Here is a 17,799-nt window from a genome sequence, read left to right on the forward strand (position 1 = left end):
CCTCCTCCCAGCCGCAGGGTCCCAGGTCTAGGCTGGGCAGCGATCTTCACTTATCTATCAGTTCATTCTTCCTTGTTTTTATCCATCTGCTCATTTACCAAAGGCCTCCTGTGTGCCAGGCCCTGTCCCGAGCACCGAGGTCACCAAGGTGATTGGGCAGATGCCCATCCCTGCCCCATGTCCTCAGAAAAGGGAGAAGAGGAAGGATGAGACAGGAAATAAGTAAATAAGAAAATGTGTAGTATGCAAAATTATAAAATGTTAAAGTGGGGGAGGGCCTAGAGAGTGCCAGGGTGGGTGTGGGGTACCATTGAAATAGAGTGGTCAAGAAAGCCTCTCCGAGATGGTGATGGCAGGAGTCAGGCAAAGGCCTGAAGAGGTGAGGGAGGGAAGCACGTAGTCCTGGGGAATGGGGCCTGGCCAGTGCAAAGGCCCAGAGGCAGGACCATGCCCAGCCTATGGAGGAGGGCCATGTGGCTGAAGCAGAGGGAAGGAGGGAGAGTGGGAGGAGGCGAGGGCCGGTGGGGGGGGATGGGGGAGGGGAGGTGGTGAGGGCAGAGTGTTCAGGGCAATGGGAAGGACTTTGGCTTTTGTTCTGAGTGAGGTGAGAACCATAGAGGTTTCTGAGCGGAGAATGGGCATGGCCTGACTCAGGTGCTCACAGGCGCCCTCTGGCTGCTGCAGGGAGGACAGACATGGGGGTAGGGCTGGAGCGGAATCCTGTGTCAGCTACTTCTGCTTGGTCTCCTCGAATCCTCACCCTGACTCTGAGTCCAGCTCGGAGTCGTGGGGGACTCACTGAAGCTGTGAAGCTGTGAGGTGGGGGAGTCGGTGTGCCCCACAATCCCAGGTTCTCACTTGGGGCCCCTCCTGCTCCCACACTCCCAGTTTCTGCCCTGCCAGAGATCCTAAGCACTGGAACAGCTTTGTTAGAGTGGATTCTGGAAACTCCCTGGCAGCTCATATGGCATATGGTGCTATGCATAAGACCCGTAGGCACACCAGAGGGACACAGCCACCTGTGACCATCATAGGTCTGACATTCCCCCACCCTCTCAGCCATGCAGCGGTACATGGTGGTGGGTTTGGGGCGAGAATCCTTTTATGCTCAGACAACTTCAACTGCATTCTGCAAAGCTTTCTACAGAGCAAATGCTGGTCCTCTGCAGACTTCAAGAGGAGATATGGTCTTGTGTGTGCCGTAGAGGCCACGGCCTGCTAGGCGACCACTGACAGGTGACCATGCTTTCCTTGCCCCTAAAATGAGGACAGTGGCAGCTGTCATCTTATGTGGTCATTGGGGGAACTTGTGAAAATACCATAGTGCTGCTTGAGAAACTTTTGACAGGACTAGGCCAGGGGATGCCCTCTACAGATGTCCCCACCCCCGAGGATTTAGCACGCTGTCATTTTTCACCAGTGCCCTGCAGGTGGTTTTGACATCACAGTGGAGGTGCACTGCTGTCAGCTGCAGCCCCCCAGGAGGGCTGGGCCTTCCTTCTTTAGCATCTTATCCGCAGATCCCAGCTCCTCCTCCGGGCCGCAGGTCACACAGACAAGCGGAAGCCCTGCTCCTTCCTTCCCCGCTAGTGGTTGTTTCTTTGACTGGCTTATTGCGCGACTTCCCCTTTTGCCTTTATCATAAAAATGATGCAGAGGGACTGACCGTGAAAACTCTCCCTCCGTCCTCTGTACCCTGGTTCCCGTCTTCAGGTTGTTGCCTTGCGAGAGAATAAGAGCAGATGACAGAAGCATCATTGAGAGCCTTCCTTTTCTCTTGGCCACCTGGCCTGTCTCACAGGTTATTCCCGTGACCTGACTGACACCTGTAGGGGACATATGGGTATTTTTTGCTTCCACATATGCTTCTCAAATTCATCCTTGAGCACCCATGGGAGGATTCCTGCAGGGCAGACTCCTGAAGGAGGGGGGGGTCTCTGGTTTGAGGGGCACTTAAATTCAAATCGCTATCACTTATACTGTCTGCACAGAAGTGTTCTTGGTGCCCATGCCTGCAGGTCCGCAGGTCATGTACAGGTTGTGCGGTACGTGGCTCACAGGAAGCCTACGACAGAAAAGCTAACCATTTTTACTTTTATCACCACCATTATGGTAGGTTGGTCATCACTCCATGTCAGGGAACAACATTGTACTCTGCCTTCTTTACCTCCCAGCTCCATCCTGTGACTAGAATACATATCATTTGAAAGCCTCTGGCAGGTTCTTTCCCCAGGCAGAGGGAATGGGAGCATCCTTCAGACTCTCCTCCCTCAGCTTCTTTGTTTTGCACCTGGATCTCTCCCCTTCTAGAACTAGAAACAGGAATGCCCGTTCCCTAGACGAGTGATTGTGTTGTACACTCACAAGCACTTGTCTCTGGTGACCGCTGGTCATCATAGACATCTTACCTGCCCTGGATGCTGCCGTATTTGTTTTCTATGGCAAAGTACCACGAACTGGGAGGTTTAAACAATAGAACTTTGTTGTCTTGCAGTTCTGGACGCCAAAAGTCCGGGATCAAGGTGTCAGCGTGGTTGGTTCCTTCTGGGGGCTTCTGGTGGTTTGCCGGCAGGCTTTGGTATTCCCAGTCTCTGCCTTCAACTTCACATGGCTTTTCCCTGTGTGCATTCAAATTTCCCTTTTTTCTAAGGACACCAGTCATGTGGGCCTAGGGGCCCACCCTACCCCAGCGTGACCTGATCTTAACTAATTACAACTGCAGTGGCTCTGTTTCTAAATAGGGTCGCATTCAAAGATATTGGAGCTTAGGACATCAACATGAATTTGGGAGACACAGTTCAACCTGTGACAGTTGATAACGGGGCTCTGGGAGACTGGTGCTCATGGACGGGGCCCGGCCGCCCAGCTGTGCTGACATCTGCATTTGCTCCTCAAGAGCTGGCTTCTCTGCTGGAGAAACCCCAACACAATACAGGCACACCTTGTTTTACTGAGTTTTTCAAGTCCTGTGTTTTTTACCAATTGAGGTTTGTGGCAACCCTGCTTCATGCAAGTCTCTCAGCGCCATTTTTCCAACAGGCTCAGATGATGGTTAGCATTTTTTAGCAATAAAATAAGGCACATTGATATTTTTTTTTTTTTTTTTTTAGACATAATGCTATCGGACACTTAATAGACTGCAGTGTAGTGTGAAGATAACTTTTACGTGCACTGAGAAACCCCTCATTTTGTGTGACTTGCTTTATTGTGATATTTGCTTTATTGGGGTGATTTGGCACTGAAGCTGTCATATCTCCAAGGTATGCCTGCACTTCAGTACATCCAGAACTTGGGGGACGGAAATGAGGAAATGATTAAGGCAGACAGTGCAAGGGGGTAGTGATTAGAGATGCTAAGGAAAACCAAGACACTAATAAATATCTTAGTTCTTCTCTACTGCTCACATTGTCACGGCACTAATCAACACCTTGAGATGCCATTCAAAGGCTGGGTTCTGAGGGACACAGGTGGTACTATCACATTTTGTCAGTTATGTGAGCACTTTAAAAAAAATTCTGACTTCTCTGAATTCAGAAGTTTTAGGTCAATTACCATTAATCAACAGGATTTTTTTTTGTGTGGGTGCGTAGACCAATGGTGCCTTTTGGGATCGATGACTTCTCAGAGTTGATGAAATCTGGAAAGTCCTTGAATCCTCACAATAACCCCGTGTGGAGGGGCTGTTAAATCAACCTACTTTGTAGGTGAAGAAACTAAAGCTCAGAGGGGCAAAGCCACCTGGCAGAGTGCCCACCCACCCAGGCTGGGAGGTGTTGGAACTGGCAGAAGCCACCAGAACTGTGTAGAGGGGACTACCTTTTCACGCTATGGTCCTGTTGGATCAGGCCAGGCCTCAGGGCAGAGGTGAGGTTGCTAAGCCATGACCTCTGTACCTCACCCTTGTCATATGCAAAGTAGGAGTAATAACTGCACCCCTTTCCATTGTGAATGAATAATTGTAGCAGGCCTGCTACCTAGCGAATGCTTACCACTTGCAGCTCCTGAATTTTGTTTATTTTTACCTACACATACATTTTGCGACTGAAAAATGAAAAGAGGAAAATTGGCTGTGGCTTGACTAGGGACAACACCGAAGCTGTGTTGAAACCTCTGCTTTGACGTTCGGGTTTTCTTTTTCCTAATAGGATGGTCCAGCAGTTTGGGGTGGACTTTGAAAAGAGGATCGAGGGCTCTGGAGACCAAGTGGACACGCTGGAGCTCTCCGGGGGCGCCCGAATCAATCGCATCTTCCACGAACGGTTTCCCTTTGAGCTGGTGAAGGTAGTGTGCTCCGAGCTGAGCCCTCCTGTCTCTGCTCAGGCACCCGGTTGCTCAGCCTTGAGCCAGGCCTATTCCCAGGGCACAAGGTCTTACGCCTCTGCCTCCAGGCCTGAGCCTGCTGTGGGCAGAGCACGGCCCGGGGGAAGTGTCCCCACCAGCTTCCTTCCTTGAGCAGGCAGCTTACTGGAAAGAAGGGTACAAAAAGTTTCATTTTTTTTCCTCTAACAAAAACCAGTATATGTTCTTTGCAAAATACGTAGAAAATAGAGGTTGTTTCATATGGGAAAACGTCCCCAGCATGTTGAAAAGGGAAAAAAACAGGTTATAGAGCCAGGATGTGCAACGTAACACAAAGATTACATTTATAATTTCCTTCCATATGAAATTGCACGTGGGTCTAGATGTGTGTCTTTCTATAGATCTGTAAGGATATTCTTACAGTTCTCAGTGCTGGGATTTGAGATTCTTTTCAAAATTTACTTGAAGTTTTTCTTTTTACTGAGACCATATACTGTTTTGATAAAAGCCAGTAAAGTTTTGTTTTTTTTTCAATTAAAGATCAAAACCTAAAAGCCGAAAAACTGCCAACACCCACAGACAACTCCTGTTAACACCTGGATGTGTATCCTTTTAGAATCATTTCTGTGCAAATGAATAAGCCCTGTATATACACGAACACGGCACATATATTCACCTATACTCGTTTGCACATATATATTGTTTTTAAAAATTATGTGTCTTTGTACCCCGCTTTTTTTCATGTAGTGGCCGTCTTTCGAAACTAGTCGTAAGCATTTCATGCATTGTCAGTGACAAAACAATATTTAATTTTGTAGTTGTCCGTGTCATGCATTTAACCAATCTCCCATTGTCAGACATTTAGGTCGTTTTCACATTTTCTAGCAGTTATGAATAGTTCTGCAAATGTAGCTAGTTCTTTATTAATTGCTCAAGATAAATTTCTAGAGCATTTAAAACTACCAGGTGATAGTTTAGGTATATTTTTGGAGATTCTTGATTTGTACTGCAAGTAGCTCATAAGAAAGTTTATTTGAATTTATGTTTGCCCCAAGAGAGCAAGAGTTAGTTTCACGGCATCCTTGCTGATACTAAGTTTTAGTATTTTTTAAAATGTTGACCAATGTAACATTCCACCATGTGAATACAAATGCACACAGGAGATAACATTCCCCAAATATATACCTGTTGTGTGGGTGCCCCAGGTACCTCCCTGCATGCATTTGTTTCTCTGTTCTCAGATGGAGTTTGATGAGAAAGACTTAAGACGGGAGATCAGCTACGCCATTAAGAACATTCATGGAGTCAGGCAAGTTCCGCGGGGAGAGTCGCCATTGTTCCCTTCACCCTTGCGGTGCCACCCTCCAGCCAGTTGGCCCCCCCTAAACCTCTGGGTGCCCCAATTGTGAAGCCTTGACAGGGTAGTTCTTAGTAGGTATAAGTCTCTCCTTTTGAGTCTCCAAGAGCCCACAAAGGTGGATGTGCTCAATCCTGTGTGAATCTGTCGTGGACCACAGGGCTATCTGCTGCCCCTGGATTAAACACTGGTTAAACTGCCCAGTTGGTTGGCATGAGCCCTAACTATCGCAGTCAGCCAAGAAGCTCATTGCATATTTCCCCTGGGCGGTGGGTTGGGGAAATAGATATGAGTTATGATTATAGGAGCCCAACATTCGTCCCCACCACGGGTCCCCTGTGAGCCTCCTCGTTCCCCTCAATATTCCAACAAAAGAAGTCACTCCAGTTGTCCAGTCTCAAATTGCTACGGGCCTTCAGGGTACCCTTGGGGTTTTTGGGTAGTGGACGCAGGCATCGTGACCGCAGACTTGCCGTGACCTTGGTTCTTTCTTGGGAACCCGGCCCGTGGCTGTGAAATTGCTGACCGTGCTTTGTTTCTCTCTGACTTATCTCCCCTGCCCCCGGGTTCGGATGGTTTTAGGACCGGGCTCTTCACCCCGGACCTGGCATTCGAGGCCATTGTGAAAAAGCAGGTCGTCAAGCTGAAAGAGCCCTGTCTGAAATGTGTCGACCTGGTTATCCAGGAGCTAATCAATACAGTTAGGCAGTGTACCAGTAAGGTATCGGCCCCTTGGCAGGGGACTCCTGGCCGCGTGGAAACTGGGGTTCAGGGCTTTGGTATCAGGCTCCCAGCACTGCTTCAGCCTGTGCCCCATGGTGCCTTTCCCCCCAGATTGCCTCGGTGTCTGAGAACGTGGCCTTTTCCCAAAGGCTGGGGTGGGGGCGTGTCAGCCTGGGTGCAACCGGGGGGTGCCAGGCCTCCAGAACTGGCCAGACCGGTGGGCAGGGCTCCCTGGGATCCTGATACCAAGCCTAGCATGTGTCTGATGGAATTGGGGGTGTCGTTGGGCTGTTGCTTTGCTGCCTTCTGGGAAGCAGAGAGGGACCCCGCGTCAGCTGCTGGAGGCCAAGCTCCCTGAACCTTTCTGGTGGTCACCCCTTCTTGACAAATTCCTGGTTCCCTCAGGCTTCCCTTGAACTAGCCACTTCTCTGTCCCCAAGGTGCCAAGAAAGGTCTGAACCAATAGCATTATGAGTGCTCAGGTCCCAGAGCTGGCTTGGCTCCTAACCGCCCCCGCCAGTTCACTTGCTCCCCTTAGGAGCAAGGCTGTCCCCCACCCCCAGGCAGCCCATCCTTAGATCTACTAGGTCACAAGTGCCCGTGTGCCTGTGTTCACGGGCCACTGCCTCCACCTGGCAGGATGCGCTGGGCTCCCCAAGGGCCTGGTTCCCAGGGCAGCACACTCTGGCTAGGCAGCTGAAGCGCTTCCCGGTGGGTGGTTTGTGCTTGCACGTCCACGATGGCCGTAGAGCTCTGGGTTGGCCTTCCCAGGCAGGGGATTTCTGCTTGAGCCTCTGTTCTCAGTCTAGAAAAGCCCACATTTGCTTCTTAAGCTTCTTCGATTAGAAAAGGGAGGGGAAAGAAACCTAGATGGGTTGGAGATTATCAGCCTGGAGGCTGTTGTCACAGATATGGAAATTTAAGGCATTCATACACCCTTATCCATCTATGCGATGACACTGACAAAGCACTTCAATAATTACACCCCAGACCAAGCCCAGCCCTCAGACCCAGGACGCCTCTTTGATCTGAAGCAGCTTCTGGGGCAAATGCAGGCACAGGCTCCTCCATGCATGTCACTAACCAGCTGACTCTCGTTTCTCTCTCTCTCTGTCTCCCGTCCCGGGTGTGTGGCCTGCACTATCCCTGGGTGTCTTTCTACTTGGTCCCACCCTCTGCATGACCCAGGACGGGGCTCTTCACCCCCGACATGGCCTTTGAAGCCATTGTGAAAAAACAGATTGTAAAACTCAAAGAGCCGAGTTTGAAGTGTGTTGATCTCGTGGTCTCAGAACTGGCCACAGTCATTAAAAAGTGTGCTGAGAAGGTAACAGAAGGTTTTGTTGTTATCACCTACACATTTGTCCCCCATCTTCTCCCTCTGTTGTTAGTCTTAACCACGTATCTGGGAGAGTCCACCTCGGCAGGAACCCCCCACCTAGGGCCAGTTGTCACCTAGCGATGTCTCAGCTTTGCATCGGCAGATAAAATGGGGGACGTTGCATTGCACATGTGTTCCACCTTTGCAGCTTGGGCTACTGAAGGTGCTGGGAGGTCTTTGATGTTGCCAAATGCGTTTACTAAGCAGCGGGGATGAGAGTCCGTGCCCATCCCTGGGACCCTCAGAGAAGGGGTTCCCGAACTATCACCAGAACGGTGAAACACTGCAGGACTGCATGTTCTTATGTCATGGGACATTTACTAGGTTTTCCATGAGTGATTTTGACTGTCCGCTCAATTTTCCCCAACTTATGGACTTTGCACAAACCGTGGAGGGTGGGCTCCCCATGTGTGTGTTTGGTTACCGCTGCAAAGGCTGAGGCTCTGGGGGTGTTAGAGGAGTGGTTCCGAAGATGAGATGGTAGAGAATGGTTTTCTGCACGGGGTCCCGCCGAGGTAGATAGCCCAGATGCCGGCCCACTGTCCTACAGCAAGCGCTGTGTGCTCATGCGCAGGGCGAGGGCACTCGCCCCGGTGACCTGGCACCTTTAATTGCACTCGGTGTCCCTGCTCTCGCCCAGCGCTGGGCGGGAGGGGGATGGCTGTCGCTCTCTTTCTCTGCCACTTTCCACCTCCAAATCACACTCTCAAAAAGCATCTCTGCTTGTGTGTGGGCACCCTGTCACTCTCTCTGGCCCACTGTCCCCCCACTGTCCCCTTGTCTCCCAGCTGGAGCAGCTATGAGACAGGAGTGAGGTGGGGACTCGGTGGGCCCACCCCACGTCACCACCTTCCCTCGTGTTTTCGGTGTGGTTCACGTTGCTTCCCAGGCCGTGAGGACCCAGCCAACGCTGCCACTCTGCTTCCCCCCTAGCTTAGCTCCTACCCCCGGTTGAGAGAGGAGACAGAGCGAATCGTCACCACTTACATCCGGGAACGGGAGGGGAGAACCAAGGACCAGGTATTGACTTTTCGTTTTAATTTTCAGGTATAATTTACTTACAATAAATCTTGAGTGTATAGTCTTTTGAGTTTTGACAAATGTATACAGTAACCCCCACGTCAATCAAGATATAGAATGGTTCTGTCACCCCCCCAAAATTCCCATCCTTTGCCTCTTTTCGTCAATCCCTCCCTGACCTCCAGGCCCTGGCAACCACTTGGCTGCTCCTTGTCCCTATCATTTTGCCTTTTCCAGAATGTTCTATGAATGATCTCCTACGGTACGTAGCTTTTTGATTCTGACTTCTTTCTCTCAGCATGATGTATTCAGGATTCATCCCTGTTGTTTGTGGTGTATCTGAAGTTTGTTGCTTTTAATGGTTGAATATGTGGCCCACAGCCCGTTTATCTATTTGCCTGCCTGCCAGAGGACATTAGGGTGCTTTTTTGGTTTTAATTTTCTTGTGAAGACCATCTAAGCACACACAAAGGTAGAGAGTGTGACTCCTCCAAGTAGCAATGGTGTGAGTCTCATACATCTCCTGCTGAATGCACTCAGGACCTGGGCATGACCCAACACCTGGTCTGAGTCACTCTCCGCTAGTTGTCTGCCGTGGTCTCTCGGCAGCTGTTTGTTCAAACCAGAACTGAAACAAGCTGATGTGCTGTATGTTGTTGTGATATCATCTTGTTTAGAATGGTTCCTACCCCCTTGACATTGATGGACAAGGAACTGGCTCATTTGCCCTTCGGAGGATTTCTCCAGCCAACCTGTGCCCTGCTGCCTCGCAGCGTCTGTGGCCTGGAAGCTCTGTCAGAAGCTTGAGAGAGTCCAGTTCATTGTTGTCATTTTTTGGCAAGGATGCTGCTGTCTCCTCCACACACACCGTAATGCCTGATTTCCCCACTGTCAACACTGCCAGGCTCGAACCACGGGCTCTAGGGTGACAGGATTCAGGCTTTATAAGACCAGCAACAGTGGATTCCCTGGATGGAGCACCCCAGTATTTTCCAGCAATTCCACAGGGTCTAACCTAGTAAGCATTCAGAGATACAATGAGGTGACAGGGTACTGTTTTAAGGGCCTGTCCCTTATCCGAGATGACATCCTGGCTGACTCCTGTGCCTACGTATATGTGTGTGTGTTTCATTTTAATATTCTTACCTGGCCACATTGTATTTGCTGTTTAAATGTGACACTTATAAAATGCTACCTGCTAGCTAAAGACTACATCCTGTGACTTTTTTAACCCTTTGCAGTGGGCCTCTTGTCCCCACCTCTACACAGCCAGGCAGTGGCCAAACTGAGTCTACAGTCAGTCCCAGAGGCTATGCCGGTGACACCACGCTGGGCTGTCTCACTCTGCTCTGTTGGCCTAATCTTCCTTAATTGTGAGGCCTTGACACCTGAAAGCACCTGGGTCCCCTTCCCCCTGCAGATGTACCCTGGGGACTGTATTAGGAGTGGGGGAATCTGTGTGTGGCCCCCGTCTTTCTGCCTGGGAAGCAGCATGCTTCTGGCGCCCCTGATGGCTAGTGTGATAATTGCTCTGGCCACTGCCCCTCCCTGCCACATTCAGCAGTATACTAGTGTTCCTCAACTTAGAAAGGGTTATGTCCCAGTAAACGTATCGCAAGTTGAAAATATCGTAAGTTGAAAATGCATTTAATACACCTCACCTGCTGAACATCATAGCTTAGTCTAGCCTACTGTAAACGTGCTCAAAACACTGACATTAGCCTACAATTGGGCAGAATCATTTAACACAAAGAATACACACTGCAGAGTATCGGTTGTTGACCCTCCTGTTCACGTGGCTCACTGGGAGCTGTAGCTGGCTGCTGCTGCCCAGCATCACGAGAGAGTATCATACCACATATCACTAGAAAAGATCAAAATTCAAAATTCGAAGTACAGTTTCTACCAAATGTGTATTGCTTTCACTCTATTGTAAAGTTGAAAAGTCATAAATTGAACCTTTATAAGTCGGGGACCGTCTGTACTCACAGTGACCCCACTTTCCTCCAGATTCTTCTTCTCATCGACATCGAGCAATCCTACATCAACACGAACCATGAGGACTTCATTGGATTTGCCAAGTATGTACTCTCCAGGATAGCGGCTGGCGGGGTGGCAGCGGTGTTCTTTCTCAGTCAAGTTGGGATTCCCCTCAGTGGGCCGGGGCACGAGAGTCTCTCTGTCAGGGATCCTAGGGTGAGAGCACCTGGAAGCTTGTCTGGGTTCGTAGCGGCCCCATCCCCATTGTCCCCAGTGCACCTCCTATGGGGCACCCAGTGGTTAGTTTAAGGAAGAAAATGCAGTCCTGGAGTTACTCATTAGGACAAAGCAAAGCTAGCCAGCACCCAGTGCTTCCTTTCCTGCAGGACTTCTCAGAACCTTTCAGACTCCAGTGCAGCTTTCCCAGACTCCCCATACATACTTGGCCCTTCCACGGAGCGTCTCAGGGTCAGGGCTGCCCAGGATCTCCATGGTTTCCATCTATACACTGTAGATTTGAAATCAGAACCTTCCATGGAACCTGGATACGGGGCCAAAGCAGGGAGCTCTGATTTCAGCAGGATGTAGACATAACTGCCAGTGGTCTCAGGCATCACCCACCGATTCCGTCAGCCTCTGGGCCCCCCTCAGCAAGCTTGGGTGCCACATGGATTATTCTGGTGGCTCACAAAGATTTTCTTGCCTGAGCCCAATAGAATACCAGACCATTGGTAGCCAACTTCCTTATGTCATTTAGATGTGCCTTCTGTGTGCCAGACCCTGTGATAGCAGTAAGCAAGCACAGACCCAAATCCCCACCCTTGAATGAAGGTCCCGTGCTGGGGACATACATATACCTGGGCATTTAGGATGCAGTCTGGTCAGTGCCAGGGCGGGGCTGTGTAGGGCCTGTGGGAGTCCAGAGGCATGGCCTTCTGGCATGGCCTTGGTGGTGCGAGGAGGCTTCTTTGAGGAGGGGTCTGCTAGAGCCCAGTTGGGCTAGCAGGCTGGGGCAAGAGGGTCTTTCTGTCAGGGGTCTCTCCGTTGGGCTAAGTAGTTAACCCAGATAGAACATTTATCAGTACACTCAACACCATTTATTAAGCCAGCTGTTCTGTGCTGGGTACAGGGTAGGTGAGTGGAATGAATGAATGAATGAATGAATGAGTGAGGGCATGGTCAGAAGCTTTAGGCCCAGCTGGGCTGTCCCTGCTGGGGGGAGACTGGGGGGGACCCTGGCCATGGGCCGTCCCTCAGGCGGGGTTCTCAGAGCCTGGGGAGCAGCCCCTCCTGCTCCTGTCCTCCAGCTCCAGGTGTGTGTGGGCTGAAAAGGCTGGTCCTCCCTCTTCAGTTTGCTACTGTTTTCCTCACCTTGATGTCTCTGCTTTTCACACTTCATCCACAGTTCCTTCTCACAATTTCTCCTGTTTTTCCTTTGACCACTCCACTCTTTCCTCTGGATTCCTGGGCCTTCCCACCTCCCCCAGCTGTTACTATACTGAGCAGCTGGTGACCTGGTGGGTATTGCCTGCTGTGTGCCTTTTTCCTGGTGTGTGAATGGCTGGGGGCGGGGCCCAGGGTGCCAGGCTCCGCCCAGCCCAGGTATAAGTCAGGGCCCCAGGCCTGAGTAGGATATCCATGGCCACACAAACAGCCATGGAGTGCTGTCTTAGAGCCTTTGGACTAGGACAGTGAACAAGCCAGACTTGGGTCCTGCCCCTTCAGAGCCTACACATTGGGGACACATTGTCATTGAACAAATTGTCACAGGAAGGTGAGAGTTGGAAAAGAGGGTACACAGGGGTTTTGGGAAAGGGGAGTGAGAGACGAGTCCTGGAGAGACCTTCCCAAGGATGTCGTGACAGCCAGATGACAGGTAGGGACCGCAGAAAGCGTTATAGACAGGAAGGAAGGCTGAGGAATGGGAACATAGACCACACGAGGGGGAGGTGAGTGGTCAGGCCCCATCACCAGGAGGGCCTTGCAGACCTAGGGGAGGACTTCGGACTCCTCCCACCCCCAAGGCAATGGGAAATCTCTGATTAGGTGCAAACAAGTGGACCGCAGGGAGGGGGGCGGTGGCTGAAAGGCCCTTAGGATATAGCACATCTGGGACCTCTCTAGCACTCAGCCATCAATCACCATGTGTGGCTTAGCTTGGTCCTATCTCCTTTAGGTACTATTGATCAAATTTCTTCCTTTGCTTAGATGTTCTGGGCTGCTTTCCCACTGCCCTCTAAACACTAAAAACAGGGCCCAGAGAAAAAAGCCCTGTAATAAACTTATCAAATAAACTCATTGTTAGAGAAATCGTTGGATAAAATTCTGCCTCCGTTCTTAATGTTTCAACTTTACTGATCAAGGAACAGAGGCTATATCCTTCACGCTCTTGGGTGCACACACTATTCAACAGCCAACTTGAACTTTAAGGTAAAACCCCAGAGGCAGTCAGTAAAGGAATGAAACAAGATGATTTGCCTTTTCATATTGTTGGGAAAGTTCCAGCTAAAGCAATACAATAAGAAAATATGACGCCTGAGTAACAGGAGACAGCAGTTGTTTGCAGATAGCAATATGATTGTTCCGGGAGGAAATATATTGGGATGAACAAAGGAGCTAAGTAGGTGTCCACATATGAGATATGTGGCTTCTCTGCACTCATCATTTCCTGGCACAAACCAGCCAGGAGACAGGATAGAAGAAGAAGAAAAGAGATCTGGGGCTATAGACAAATAAGGGACCTTGCAGAAACATACCCTGTTAACCTTGACTGTCCTCTGGTTTGGGTCAGGAGCCATCCAAGATGAGTGGTGTTTTATTGGCAAGTAGCCGTCCCAGTCTGATCGCCCGGGTCTGACAACCCCATGGTTAGAGCCACTTAAAACTTGGTGCAGGGGTCAGGGGTAGGAATTGAGAACAAGCGGAAGCCTCAGATTTTTGACCCCTAAACAGTCTGGTGCTCAGGTTACTCTGAAGCTGCTATGGGTACCTTCCAGACACCTGGGACTCCAGCTCCCCTTGCCCACTCTTGGAGGCTAAATTTTGGAGTGGCCAAGATTAGGGCCTAGAAGCCTCTGTTTAACTCCATACGTTTTCTCATTCCATGAGCCCAAGCTCTTCCCCTTGGGCAGCTCTTTGTGTGCAGGGGGGCTTGTCTCTGACTGTTCTTAACTGGTCACTGGCCCTTCACATAGGGGAGAACCCCATCTGGGCCGTGAGGGCCTCTTGCTCCTTGCCCCTCGTGGCATCTCACCTGCATGAGCTTCTTTGTGCTTTGGTTTCAGTGCCCAGCAGAGGAGCTCACAGCTGAACAAGAAGAGAGCCATTCCCAACCAGGTAGCCACCCCTCCAGGGCCTGCAGCTCTACCTTTGGGGGCGGGGGCGGGGGTAGGAGGGCACTAAGGGACCACTAAGCCTGGCAATGGTGCCTGGCATATGGCATGCCCCACCAGATTCTGAGAGCCAAAACTCTGACAGGGCCAAAGGGGCTGATTTTGTGCATCTGGAAGGCCCTGTCCGAACATCCAAGGCCATGAACTTGACCCTCTAGGCAGCCCAATAACCATGGTGTCTGCAGCCACATTGGATTCCCAGCCCCAAAAGTTCCTTGTCCTTTGCCTGTGGCAGACATCACTGGTTGATCTTAGCATCCTTGCCCACTGCGCCTAGAATTTGGAGCCTGTGGGAGGTTGCACTGTGACAAGCAGTTTGGGGAGGCTGGGGGTGCTTTGACCCCACACCTAGAGAAACCCTAAGCTACACACAGGGTTTTCTGCCTTGATGTTGTGCCCAGCCAGAGGCCTGTGAAATAGGAACAGCTTTATGTTTGCCAGTATTAGGTACTTTTTTTTTTTTTTTTTTTTTAAGAAAACCATCATCTTTGCAAAAATTTATGCCAGTGTCCCGTACTTCTCCACATCGGGCTGGGGTGGGGGCTCTGCTTTTTATCTTGCACGATTATAGAACCCTCTGGAAAAGAAGGGTGTAACCACTGCATGATCTTTTTTTTATTTTATTTTTTTGCGCTTGCCATAGGTAATATGTATGTTGCTTTTTTGTTTTGGGAAATGATAATGAATTAAATATTAACACCATGAATATAATTAATAGCATGTAATTTTTTTTCTTTTGCTGTTTTTTTCCCCTCTGCTCTTCTTTCCTCCCATTTTTGTGCTTTCCCTGCTTTTTCTCTGTCCCCTCATGTCCCTTATGTCTCTTTTTCTGCACCTGCTCTTCTTCGATTTACCCACAACCCTAACTTTGTATTTTCAAAGGGAGAGATCTTGGTAAGTACCCACTTGGCGTGGCAGCGATATTAGAGAACCTAGTAGTGGTGGCGACCCCACCACCCTTAACACTCCCTTACCCCTCAAGTAACAAAACAACTAAAAGTCAAACTAACCTAAAAACCCCCTGCCACGGCCAGTGCCTGAGGTCGTGTGGCCCCGGGCATAAGCCGACTCACACAGACACTAACTAACCTGATTGCTGCCCTGGTTGAAGGCTCACCCGTCCGGCCCATTCCTGACATGTTGACCTGGTTTCCTGTAGGTCAGGGATGGCAAATACTCGGCTAACATCCCACACCTCCTTCCCCTCACATCCCTGGCCAGGGAGGATTTGCTCAAGCCCTTCTGGAAGTTTCCACCACTCCATCTCCAGTGCAGACATCACCATGAAGAAATTGCCCCTTCCTCTGCTCATGGCAGACATTACTAATTGATCCAGCACTCTTTCTCTTGTGCCTCTCCCCTGTCACTTGCCCACGGCAGACATCACTAATCAACCCTGCCATCTTTTCCTAAGCATGCCACCACTCCCCATTCTATGGCAGATGTGACTAGATTGACCAGAGATTTTTTTTTTTGTCCCACCTAATAGCTTTGCGTGTGACACAGTTTCCTGGTAGACATGACTAATTGATGAGGGAACTCTCCTGGATGCTGCCACTGTCCTGCCTCTGTGGCAGATACAAAGGTGGACTAGGCTCTTCTGTTCCACTTGTCCCCATTCCTTATCCTTTGCCTGTGACTGACATCACTAGTTGATCCTAGTGTCCTTTCCCACTGCGCCTAGAATCCTCACCACAGGACTCCAGGCAGTTCCTACATGTTGATTGCTGTGGCCCCCACATGAGTGGTATTTGCCATCCCTGTTGTAGGTTACGCCTCCTTTCTGTGTGCGGCCCGGCCCAGTGGGGAGCAGGTACTGCACACATCTGAGAGTTGAGCTCTTTTCAAGGTGCCCACCTCCAGGCAGCTGGCTGGCTTCAGCCCTGGCTCTCCACCTCCGAGAGCACGGCCTGGGCCTCCAGCCCTCACAGAGGCCTTCTTCTCTGGGACGCTCACCCACCACCAGCCACTGAGGCAGCTGGGCCAGACCCACTGCTGCCCTCTGGCTGGGATCTTCTGGCAACTCCAGGATCTTTCCAGTAGCTGAGCTGATCCTGTGCCAGAGCCTCACTTGTGCTCAGGGCCTAGAATTTTCTCAGAAGATACAGAAAGGGCCAAAGCTGGGCAAGGTGGGGGGTGGGGGAGCAGTGGTGGCAGAATGGATTCTCCTTGGCCCAAGGTCCCATTTTCCAATGTGTCACCCCCATTCCCCTTTGAACTTGAATGATTTCCTGCCTCTAAACAACCCAGGGGCCCGCTTCTCCGAGAGGCTTAGTCATTCTTTTCCTGCCGGTTCCCACACCCCTGGCCACAAAGTATGGCTGGTCCCTGGGTCTCCCAGCCATGGTTGCCATCCCATGGGACCCTCCCCTGGGAGGAGGCTGGCCCACCCTGCTGATGGGCCCCAGCTGTGTTGCTTCTCGCCTGCTTCCCATGCTGTCCCTTTGGCCCTTCCTCCCATCTGGGCGTGCCCGCATATTTGTTGCTGAGCACCCTGGAGCATGGGAGCCCTGCACGCCTCTTCTGTCTCTGCGACCCACCTCGCTCCTGTCTCCCATCGGCCTCATTCTAAGCCCAGTCCCCTTGGGCACAAATCTGGCTTTCAGATGAGGAGGCCCAACCGATCACTTCTTTTCCTCTAGACTCAGCATCTGTGTCTGCCACCCACAGCTCGTACCTCTCCAGGGTGGGATTTTGTCTCTGACCCCAGTTGGGCTCCCAGGACGGTAGCTTTCTGTGTGGCTTGAGAAAGAAGAGACCTCGGGGCTCTCTAAGTCTGACTAGCAGCCTCCCACCCTGTGGCCACATGCCCTGTAGCACAGCCAGGGCCCCGCCTACCAGCTCTGACCACTATTAACCAAGGGTGGAGGCAGGCAAGCCAGACTACTGAGGGGTGGTCAGGGCACATCTGCCCCCTGGGAACCAGGCTGGGCCCAGGGATGCAGAGGACTTGCCACGGGAGGATTTTTCGGGGAGCATTGGAAACCTTTCTCTCCACACCCCCTTTCTCCCTCCCCTGGCTGTCAACCAGTGACTGAACTGAAGGTTAAAAGCACCTACTCTGTGGGCCTGATCTAAGCCAGGCAGGCCCCACCCTGTCCCTGGGCGCCAGAGGAGCAGGCATGAGCAGAGCTTTGGAGCTGGATGTGGTGGCCAGATGCAGGGGCTCCTTCCTGGGTCCTATTCAGGCTGGCCTTGGGCCTGCATCTAGAGATCAGCCTTACCCCACAGCATGATCAACCTGAGACTGAGGGTGTTCTCAAGACTCAAGACTTTCAGTGCTAAACTGGGGCTTCCAGGGCAAACTGGGGTGAGTTGTTCACCCTGGTGCCAGGGAGGATTCCGTGACCACGTTGGACCTGATGGCCTCTGCCCCCTTGCCTGCCAGGCAGCCCATAGTTGGGCAGGTGCCAGGGGTCACTGCCTGCTCCCTGACGCCACAAGACTCCCAAGTGCTGTCTTGTCATCCCAGGGAGGGAGAAGTCTATGCCCTTGGCCTTAACAGGAGCTTCTAGGTGGCATCTCATCCCCAGCCTGGGCAGGGACTTCTGTGTGCTCCCTGGGGTCTCCGGGACACTCTGTGGCCACCTCTACCTTTGTGGCCTCTGAGGCTCAGAGTCCACGCCCAGCCCTATTTAGATATGGCA

The 17,799-nt window shown here is 51.1% G+C and overlaps 1 protein-coding gene across 1 annotated transcript in view; it reads left to right on the plus strand.

Annotated features, from left to right (window-relative positions):
- Positions 1 to 17,799, plus strand: part of DNM2 (dynamin 2) — an 82,494-nt gene that overhangs the window by 51,263 nt on the left and 13,432 nt on the right. The window contains exons 7-13 of the mRNA XM_023523399.1: positions 4,135 to 4,281; positions 5,541 to 5,608; positions 6,239 to 6,377; positions 8,694 to 8,780; positions 10,791 to 10,861; positions 14,045 to 14,096; positions 15,035 to 15,046. Of these exons, the coding sequence (XP_023379167.1) occupies positions 4,135 to 4,281; positions 5,541 to 5,608; positions 6,239 to 6,377; positions 8,694 to 8,780; positions 10,791 to 10,861; positions 14,045 to 14,096; positions 15,035 to 15,046 (576 nt within the window). The remainder of the gene's footprint in view (positions 1 to 4,134; positions 4,282 to 5,540; positions 5,609 to 6,238; positions 6,378 to 8,693; positions 8,781 to 10,790; positions 10,862 to 14,044; positions 14,097 to 15,034; positions 15,047 to 17,799) is intronic.

The sequence above is a fragment of the Pteropus vampyrus genome, unplaced genomic scaffold (genome assembly GCF_000151845.1).
Source record: "Pteropus vampyrus isolate Shadow unplaced genomic scaffold, Pvam_2.0 Scaffold391, whole genome shotgun sequence".
Lineage (NCBI taxonomy): Eukaryota > Metazoa > Chordata > Mammalia > Chiroptera > Pteropodidae > Pteropus > Pteropus vampyrus.